The sequence below is a fragment of the Gamsiella multidivaricata genome (genome assembly GCF_025024155.1).
Source record: "Gamsiella multidivaricata strain RSA 2152 chromosome Unknown BC939scaffold_35, whole genome shotgun sequence".
Classification (NCBI taxonomy): Eukaryota; Fungi; Mortierellomycota; class Mortierellomycetes; order Mortierellales; family Mortierellaceae; genus Gamsiella; species Gamsiella multidivaricata.
In genome coordinates, this window is record NW_026251743.1 from 318,509 (window position 1) to 328,731 (window position 10,223).

General features: G+C 50.1%; 3 protein-coding genes across 3 annotated transcripts; 1 reads left to right on the plus strand and 2 right to left on the minus strand.

Annotated features, from left to right (window-relative positions):
* Positions 1-391: 391 nt before the first annotated feature.
* On the plus strand, positions 392-1,654 carry BC939DRAFT_397589 (kinase-like domain-containing protein; the record flags this gene model as incomplete). Its single annotated transcript, XM_051552364.1, has 3 exons — positions 392-835; positions 929-1,280; positions 1,371-1,654. 3 exons carry the CDS (start codon positions 392-394, stop codon positions 1,652-1,654), a joined length of 1,080 nt encoding a protein of 359 aa, XP_051411941.1.
* A 2,898-nt stretch (positions 1,655-4,552) lies between these two features.
* Positions 4,553-5,352, minus strand: BC939DRAFT_377953 (uncharacterized protein; the record flags this gene model as incomplete). The annotated part of the gene is made up of 2 exons (XM_051551703.1): positions 4,553-4,636; positions 4,735-5,352. Coding segments are annotated over 2 exons (702 nt in total), but the record flags the coding sequence as incomplete, so codon positions are not given.
* Positions 5,353-6,872: 1,520 nt separating this feature from the next.
* BC939DRAFT_171408 (uncharacterized protein) lies at positions 6,873-10,172 on the minus strand. The gene is made up of 2 exons (XM_051550371.1): positions 9,927-10,172; positions 6,873-9,841 (listed from the first exon to the last, which is right to left on the minus strand). Exon 2 carries the CDS (start codon positions 9,808-9,810, stop codon positions 6,907-6,909), a length of 2,904 nt encoding a protein of 967 aa, XP_051411943.1. The 5' UTR covers positions 9,811-9,841; positions 9,927-10,172; the 3' UTR covers positions 6,873-6,906.
* Positions 10,173-10,223: the final 51 nt, after the last annotated feature.

The following is a 10,223-nucleotide window of genomic DNA, read 5'->3' on the forward strand; positions in this document are numbered from 1 at the left end:
CCTTACCTTCAGACGTTTTCTTGCCCCCTTTTGAGTGCGTACGCAGATTTTCTTTGCAAGAGCGCTGCTAGTGCTGCCTTGCATTGAGTTTTTTGATGCCATGGTTCAAAGCAGACGACATTTACAGTTTATAGTTCGGCGATCGATGGTTCGTGCGCGACATCCTGTCCACTTTAAATCCGCGCGAGTTAGGCAACCCACAGACCATCCCCATCCTTTTTCTTTACGGAGCGTTATATATTCTGACCAGTTCTCCACTTTTACTAAACCCCACTCGTTCATCGCTTTAGCCACCATGACCGCCATCCCAGACGCAACATTCGACCCCTCATCGGCACAGCGGATGCCTCAGCTGTCCACAGGCCATCTCATCCCAGGAGCGCCCACAGACATGTCCCTCAGATCGCCTCTCACACCACCACCCACACCCCTCATCACCGATAATGGTAGCGCCGGTCAGGACAAACTAACGGTCTCTGCGCGGCAACTTCAGAACCACGTACTCCAGCCCGAATTCCTTTCAGAGTACGTTCTGGGTGATGAGCTCGGATCAGGCGGCTTTGGGTTCGTTGTCTCTGCCACGCGCATGTCCGACTACAAGGAGGTTGCCGTCAAGTTCATCTTCCGCGATAAAGTGCCCGTCCACGGATGGGCCAAGGACCCTGAGCTTGGAGTCATTCCCATGGAGATTTATGTCCTCCGTAATGTACAGCACAGCAACATTATCGGATTTCTGAACGCGTACCAGGACCCAAAGTTCTTTTATCTCGTTATGGAGCTGCATGGCACTCCCTGGTCGGCAAACAACCCTCTTTTGAATAAGAACAACACATCCGTGATTGAGGCCATGGGCAATGCTACATTGAGCCAGCAACGTCTCTCCGGCTCGTCATCGACCTCAAGCTCCGTGTCGTCGTCTTCATTCCAGAGCACATCCACCTCGAGCTCTTCGATAAGTCTCAGCCATTCCAGCAGCGAAAATGAGCTCTATATGGAGCCTCCAAAACCCTCGCTCCTTGTGCGTCGAACATCATGCGATCTGTTTGAATGTATTGAACACCATTCTAAATTTTCAGAGTCCCAGGCTCGCATCATTTTCAAGCAGATTGTCGAGTGTGTCGAGTACCTCAACTCGCGGGGAATCTGCCACAGAGACATCAAGGACGAGAACGTTGTCATTGATAATGATTTCAAAGTCAAGCTGATTGATTTTGGATCCGCTGTTATCATCCCCAGGCCACACGGAAAACTTTTTGATCGTTTCTATGGTACCATCAATTGTAAGTTGCAGGCTTGCTTTACATTTTATTTTTTACTATTGGTTTATTTGGTGGATTTTAACTGCAATCTTTCATGACCCTATATCGTAGATGCGTCGCCCGAGATCCTGAAGGGTGAGAAGTACCGTGCAGAGTCTGCCGAGATTTGGTCATTGGGCATCCTGCTCTACACAATCCTCTACGGTGAAGTTCCGTTCAACGATCCTCTGCAGGCCATTTCGGGTCCATACATTTCCCCCCGCGTCCAATCATCTCCAGAATGCCTGCATCTATTGAACTGGATGCTCGCTAAGAGCCCTGAGCGCCGTGCTACGATCGAAGACGTTGTGGACCATCCCTGGATTGCAGGCTTGACCATGGCAGGCACAGCATAACACGGGCAACTGCAGCTGTAGTTGTAGAACTGTGTCTGCTCACTCCCCACTCTTTGTCACCTATACCACCCACTGTGTACTTGTGCTCTCTTTGTTCCTTTGCTGTTGCCATTGTTATCCTCTGTTCATTAGCGCATTGCTCATTAATACTCATCACTAGACCAAAGCCGAGACTGGAACTCGGACTTTGATAACTACTTGTCCTTTTATTCCTTAATTATTATACCTTCCCTCTATCCAGGAAGCAGAAGTGTGAAAGTAGTACTTCTTTCTGATTCGTCTTTACTTCTGAGTCTCCTTGTGCTTGGCTCCACAATTCTATAATATAATCTAACCACATTCTCCGTAATACCCGCTTCAAAGGACTTGACTGGCTTATGTGGAACTCCTATCAGCCTTGACGTTTATCTTTGTCTCAGCTCCAGGCACAAATAAACAAAACCGAGCATCAGACAGAAAACGGCGCTTGCAGTGTGTGCCATCGTGTATATTGTCGCAATTGTCTATTAGCAAGGACTGGATGCGTTTCTCTACATAGCTTGCTCACTAGTGGATAGGAACCATCCTTGTGTCCACAGTCTATAAGACTCGCGTTGTATCGCTTGTAATCTCCACGCAAGCGCCTGCAGCCTCCTGCCGTGGATCTCTGCTCCTGGTACCCGGGAGTCATCTCTACACTGATCCCGTATGAACTTGGGTACATAAATTTTGGTAAAGACGCGTGAAAGACAAGCCATTCAGTTCGTCCAGAATTGAAATTAGCTCCATGTATGTCATACGGGGCCCATAATCACCATTGCAGCTACGGGTATAGTTGTCAGTCTGGTTGCCGGATATCATGGCTTGACGGCGGGAGGAAAAATTGTGCTGCTTTGCTACCTCTAGTCCTTTATGTCGAATTTGAGTTGATCATTGGCAAGCATATCGAGTAAAGATTCAGGGCACTGGTGATGGTATAGATATGTGGATCACAAAAGAGGGCCATCATTCATCATTTGTAATACTGAATGGTGCCTTCTGAGAATGGACAAAGGTCGAATATAACTTGTTCGATGGTCTAGATTGTTATATTTTTCAAAACTGGTTTTGTGTATATGTACTGTGCTGGATTCTATACATGTGAGGTAAAGGGCGCGACCCTACGCAAGAAGAGGCGTCGAATTTTGAGCCCCAGTGAAGTAATGATGCTGTTGATGCTGCCAATTCTGTTGATGCCGCCGATGTTGTTGATGCTGCCGATGCTGTTGATACGCATTACTGCCCTTTGCAGTCCTCTTCAGAGGCCGCTGCTGCTGCCAGAGCAAACATGGGTCCCAACTGAATCTCTGGCGAGGACATGATCCTTGACGTCCGAGGCGAAGGCGCGAACTCCAGCTCCAGGGGCGCCGACTGTACCACTGTCTTCTCGCCAGGAGAGAATGAACGTGGGGAAACATAAAATGTGCCCGTGGAAAACGTTCTTGTTGGGGTCGGTGGCGATGGTCCCGTTCCTTCTGCAGCCATTGTCGTCGCCGCTACAGTAGTTCCCATGCTCGCAGTTGGAGATGTTGATGTCGAAAGGGGAGCTCCGGATGCAGCGTTGGATCGTCCTGTTTCGCCAAATCGCATTGAGTGCCGCTTCTTCCGCTCAGGGACATCCCACTCTGAAGGCAACCCTGTAAACGAGTTCTGCCGTCCATGCTGACCTGGTCGCTGATCCGTAGACGCTGTTGACGACGATGGCTGTCTCGGAGACGAAGGTAATGAGGCCGACACAGAACTCGGTAAAGAGCGCATGGTAACGATATCGCCGCTGCCGCCACCAACAGAGTCCCGGTTACTCTTCAAGATCTTGAACGGATTCAGGTCTTCAAAGGCCTGGTCGACCTTGGAGCTGCCCGTTGACCAGCGAGCCGAATGGCCTTTTGGCATTCCTGTTATAGATGCCGTGGACGTGTTGGTGAAGGTTGAGCTGCGAGGGATTGCTCCAACTTTATCACTCTCCTCGCTTTGAACATTTGGTTGGTTAGGTTGTTGAGCAGTACCCATTAAATGGGCCTTGAATTGGCTGGGAGACATCATACCGGACGACATCGAGAGCCTCGCAGATTCCCGTTGTGCCCGCGCTGTCGCTGTATCAATCCGAGGACGCTGCTGCTGTTGACCGGACTGGGCATCTCCCTGATTTTCGTGCATTGTCAGTATCTTGAGCGATGACTGGAGCATGCTCTGGCGCCTTCCCTCACGTTCCCGCGCATCATGGCCTTCATCATCAGAATCGTTCAAGTCCTCTGTCGTGTCAACCAGCACATGCGTAGGCGCCTCATCATGAGCTTCAAACCGCATCGAGCCCCTCTGACTTCCTGGGGTGATTCTAAATCCATCATTGATGGACCGATTATCCTTGGGTGTCCTGAATGGGTCCGACTGGAAGCTGGACTTGCTCGTAAAACTCATACCTCTGCCTCTGGTCGATGACCCCCCGACGCTCCTCATGCCCATGCCACCTACAGTCGAGGAAGTCTCACTCGAGATATCGTCCGGATCCAGGATGCCACGGTGACTGCCATACATCGACGGGGTATCGTTCTCTTCGTCGGCTCCAAGACCATGGCGGCTCCGTCGTGTTATAGACTTCTTTTTCGACGATAACCTGCCCATTTTGGGGGCTATTTTTCCTGTAACCCCACCTGCTTTGGCGCCTTTGCTTCTCAGGTCCATCTCATGAGCATTCTCGTCATCATCATCATAAGCAATGTCAAGCGATGACATTTGATCTCCGGAGGGTGTTTGCTCAGGTTTTGGGGCGCTCAGCATTTTGACGCCGTAGATGAGAGCCCCGATACCAATAAGGACTAGGAGAAGAACCCATGGCTCATAGCTGCCGAGCTGGTCGAGATAGATAGCTGAGTTGATGAGTCCAAATGCAGTGTAGAATCCGTAAAAAGTCGGCACCACCAACACAGAGTCGTAAAGCTTCAGTCCTGTGTTCAGACAATAGACCTAGCACGCAAAAACAAAAAGTCGCTGTTTGTGAGGACCACGCGATCATTTAAAAGAGACTATTAAAGGACTGTACAGTATCCTGACTGTCGACTTACCTGAAGGATGGCAGTAAAGACGAGAACAAAGAGAATAAAAAAACTGAGGTTGTCCGTAAATTGGTTCTGGCCAGCCAAGGTCGAAGTAATCAATTTGACACCGCTTTTTGCTAACAACAGTGTCTCGCTCGCTAAGAGTCCTCCGCATGCGGACATAATCATGGCAACAACCTTCTTCAGCCTTAGATCTCTTGCTTCGGCCTCAAGACCCTCGTCTCCATTCAGAGTCAATCCTGAGGCTCTCGCAAAGCGATTCGTGCCCAGCAGCTTCGTCAACTTGGTCTTCATATTCTTCCGGAGCTGGCCCGACTCGTCGTCGAGCGATATAGCCCAATAGGCATACATGCCCAGGGCCAGGAATGCAAAGATGATGGTGTTCAGGATCGAGAAGTAGATGATGAAGACTGTCTTGGCAAACAGTGCCTTTAAATCCGTGAGCGTCAGCGTATCCTCAATGTCGCCTCCAGAGTTCATGCCGCCAAAGATGACGATCCAGACGACCGATAACATGACGACAATTGTTCCGTAGACATCCTTGCGAGTGATTTGAGTGCCGACAAGGATTTTAGCAAAGATGAAGTTGAAGACTAGGGCAATGGAGCCGAGCGGTGCAACCCACTGCGTCTTTAAAAAGTCTATTCAGGACAAAAATTCACATGCACCGGTTAGCAAGTGTCTGATTCAAGCCTTTAAGCCTTTTTTTAATGCGATATCGCCTTCAGCTTGATGTCGAAGGACAACAATCCTGAGGTCGTTATTTTCTTGTTGATCGCTTGCATCGGCTGTTGATGATAAGATAACTCGACATCGATAGTTGCTGAGTCTGTTAACGATCCCAATGGGGTTTCTTGCGTCCTCGATGTTCATATGCGCTTTACAAGGACAGGGTTGGTCCATTTCGATGGCTGATGTAACTTTTTCTCCTTGTCATGGGCCCTACATTGCCCTTCCCTTCATTCTCGTCTCTGCATTGATCTGTGTATCCGGTTCCTTAGAAACTGTTACATAAGACAGAAAAAGGCGATAGAGACAGAGAGAGCGATAGCGTTTCAGAAGAAAACAAAAATATACAGAGCGACTTACTCAGGGCGATTGTGCTTCCGGCGAGTTGACTGGCGATGTAGAGGTATAATCCAATGTGCCACATAGGTCGTCCACACTCGTTGCGTTGTCTCTCCATGGGGAGCGAGCTGTTCCTGACGTGGTCTAGCTTGAGTAGGTTAAGTCCTGCAGCGTTCATGATGGATGCGATAAGCGAAACAGCAAACCCGATGACAAAGTCAAGGAAGGCGCTTCCTGTTACTGCCATGGTGGCTGGCTGTAGGAGGATTTGTATTCAAAGGAGGAAAAGGAGGGGAAGAGAAGGTGGATTTGAGTGCGTAGGATGCGAATGAGAGAGGATGTATGTGTGGAGTGCAGAGCGGAGAAGGTTGAATTTCAGAGAGTGTGTGCGGGTGTGGGTTGGAGAGCGAAGGCGACCTTCCGAATCTGGACCTGGGACATTCCCAGCAGCAACTGCAAGTTGGCACCGGTGTCCTGACGGCGTGGGGGAGAGAGCACGCTGGGGCAAAAGATGGGGAAGAAGGAAGGAAGGAAGGAGATGAGTGTGCTGGGGATGAAGAGAGTCGAAGGATGCTGCTGCTGGATGAAGAAAGCGGTGGAGTGAGGATGGGCAAGAGAAAGATGAAGGAAGGGGATGGAAAGGAGGAGGAGAATGATGAGGCGGCAGGATGAGGAGGAGGAGGCAGGAGGAGAATGATGGATGCGAGATTTTGATTATTTTCATAAGCGTCTGTCTATCTATAGTCTATTTTTACTCCACCCACAGAGTGCACTTGTGCCATCCCACCCCATCCCATCCCAATGCAATTTAGACTGCCGGTCTGTGGTGTAACACAAACAATCAAATAGCAAATTCATTTTAAGCGTGTGTTCACCCCTGTCTCTGGAGCACCCACCACCCCCTATTCCCATCCCATCCCACGTTGTCGCCCACAGAAAGATCTGCCCTGGACTGTGCGCAGGAGAACACGTTCTCTCTTCACCGCACGCGTCGACCTATCAGATTCTTCGGCTACAGATGAGTCGGAACTTCGCCCAATGAGAACCAGCCTGCAAATGAATCCGAAACAGCACTCTGACCACTTTATTTTCCCGTACCCTCCCTTTCCCCTACACACCCTCCACATACGCTGTCGCTGTCGTCATTGCACCGCCCACACTCCCGCCTTCTCCGCCGCTCATCAGCGTACTATTCGCCATCGTGAACTTGACCTGACCCATCTCTGCCCTCATCCCATTCGCCTCTTCCTCTGCCAGCCGCTGCTTCTTCAAACTTGTCGCGATCGGGTATCCGAGCACCAGTAGCACCAGTCCACACATAATCAGCAGCATGCTCGTGATATTCACCACCCCTCGACACGAGCACACTCCCTCAAACCTCGATGGCTCCGGTAAATGCATCAACTTCTCTGAAATGTCCGACTGACTCGATGACTGTCGACCGTGTCGTCTCAGGAACTCAAGTCCAAACAGGTTGCTCGAAGTCAACCTTGACATTAGTCCGCACGGCTCCAGCTGGTGCTGTTCGCGAGCCTCCCGCAGGCCCTTTTCTTCGTTCCCGCTACCGCGCCATCGGTCAAGGGTATCCACGGATTTAACGCCAGCCTTGCGTTGCAAGGCACTCATAGAGGATGACGGCGTGCCATGGCAAACGGCCATTGCCAACGATGCGGTCGATAAACTCGGCATTCCACCTTCCCTAAACCTAAAAGCACCGTCATATCTTGCTTGGGCACGCTCACGCTCGAATTGTCCAATATAGTCCGTGCCCCTTAGAGGGCCCATCAACGAATCCGTGGACATTGTCGTAGTCGATCGATTCAACAACGCATTGCTGCCAGCGATATCTCGCACGTGCTGTGTATCAACCATCGCCGACATTGCTAGAGCACTACCTTGGTTCCCGTAGAATGACATGGTCGGTGGGGGGGCCTTCAGCACCTCGCCAAGCTGCTCATACTGTTGTTGCTGTTGATACGCAGACGATCTGATTGGATGTAGTGTATACATCAAAAACTCTTCATCGCTCTCGTCCCCACAATCCCCAAATATTGCAGCTTCCTGTTCATGGCTCGTCATCAGTGTCAACGACGAAGACACTAAGCTCGGGCAGAAAGTAACCGTTGTCGCCGAAAGACCCGCCTGTTCGTCCATCGGGGGCTGTGGTATCACAATCGTCGGGATCATCACCGGAGTATCCCTTCGCCTGGATCCTGGCGAGAACGATGCCTCGCACAACCCGTGTGCATACCCATCATACCCTGTTGTCTTTGATCGCCGTACATATGCTGTTGGCAAAAACGAAGGTGAGTGCACATTCCTGGGGACAGAGGCTGACCTCGAAAGACCTGCTACTGCTGACGAAATGAGGCCTTGGAACGAAGAAAAGGACAGCGGAATCGCTAAAGACGGACTCGAGGGCGATCTGTATAGCCCAAAGGTTGTTGCGCTCGAACGGCAGTTAGGTCGCTCGTCCTGTCCCACAACTGGATCGTGCGCAGAGGTGTTGTCTCTAACGCATCCATCCACCATCCGGAGCATGGTTTCCTCCGCCAGTTTCTTGCTCTGACTGCTGTCTTCTCGTTGACTGGAAACGAACTCAAACATCATTGGTAGCGCAGAGAGGGGTGTTGTTGTACTCCTCTTCAGCCTGAAGAAGGACGAATCCAGAGATCCTGTGCGCAACAGACCCGTACTTTTCAAAGATTCTCTTGACACAGAATCTGAAACCGGAGATGATGCAAGCGAGAGCGAGGTGAAGTCGCCACCAAGAGAGACAGGTCTTTGGGCTTCGCCCGGGACAGGGACAATATCCGCATAGGCCTTGCGGAAAGTCCCTCGTATAGCAGCAGTACGAGGATGTATCATCCAATCCTCTGTCCTACTTTCGGTTAGTCTCATAAAACCTGCCTGTTCCCTATGGATCAAGGCTGCGTCCCCGTCTTCGCTTCTTCTCCGTCCACCTACTTTCCCCTTCAACGATAGCGCTCCTTGGCGAAAAATCGATGCTGTGCCATCATCGTCATCGTCTGTTCCATAGATAAGCATATCATTGTCTGACTCCCATGGATCGAGTCCCTGTCTCTTTGTTCTGAGTGTTGATCGTGAGGTCCTCTGACGCTGCCGACCATTTCCTTGTCCAGCAGACGTGACGAACGTATTTCTCTTGAGGCTCCAGATATAAGAGGCGTGCGATAAACCACGGAGGTCTCTTTCCATCATGGTATTGGCGTGGTCCACAATTCCGTTGTTGCTTTCGATGTCGATGCCGATGTCAATCTTACTTGTTTGTGAAGTTTTCCGTTGAGACAGCTCCATATAGAGTAGATAGGATCGACAAGAAGGTGCGACTGTTACTCCGGTAGAGTATTGGTCGCAATCCTGCGAGGGTTCGCTCGCTGAGATAACCGAAGGTGCCGGCAAGTGCGATGATACAAGGTTTGGTTTCTGGGTAGATTGACTCATAGTTGACCAGTATCCTCGGTCCTCGATGTGATGTTCAGGGTAGACAGGCGACGGAGGCGTGTATGTGCTGATAGAAACCAAATCTTGGTCATGTTCCAGGCCAAATAACTGCTGCTCATGATGCAGCGACGGCGGCTGGTACGGCGCCGATTGTTGGTTCGGGATCGTGTTTGTGTTTTGGTATGAATTGATTCTCAGCGCTTTGAACTTTTCGGTTCCTGAGTCTTTGTTGGTTGGGTCAAGAACGGCCAACGCGCCCCGTCTCGCCTGTATAACCCGTTCCTCGTCATTATCCTCGCTACTATTGTCATTGCCATCATCATTATCTGTCTCATGCTTCCTGGTGCTCTTCAAGTTAAAGAGAACACGACTTTCCGAGAATGAATTCATGTGAAAAGGTCTGGCTGGCAGTGTGGACTGCCGATGATTCAGAGCGTTGCTCGGGCCCAAGAAAGGATTCGCGACGATTTTAATCTTTTTGTTCTTCTTCATCTTGTCCCTCGGGAGGTGGGTAGCATCGATCGTGCACGCTGACTTGTCTTTGCCCATTTCCCGAAAGCAATAACTGTATAGGGTTAAACTGCAACAAAGAACCATATTAGCAGTGTAAGATGTACTCATAGACGTGGACCTTTCGTTGACAGTGTAGTACATACGTGTTGTACCTGTTGAAATTGTAGATGCCTTGGCTGGCTTAAAGAAAAGTCTTTGCTGCTGTTGTCTGTGAATTTTGATAGAATAGCTGGAGGCGTATGTGCTTGAGGGATATTAATTGCGACAAGGGCCCTAATGCGAGTATGTCTAGTGGTATGGGTGCTGCTCGTGCTAGGTTGGGATGTTTAAGTGAGAATGATATGCAGGGCGAAGTCGATGGATTCAATAACAATTGGCTTCAGATTAATGAGCCAGTGAGGGAGATTCTTCGTTCTTCTTTTTCAAAGACGAAATAGATGGCTCCGATA

Excerpts from the sequence above, each read along its gene's own strand:
- BC939DRAFT_171408 (XM_051550371.1), bottom strand. The coding sequence starts at position 9,810 with ATGGGCAAAGACAAGTCAGCGTGCACGATCGATGCTACCCACCTCCCG.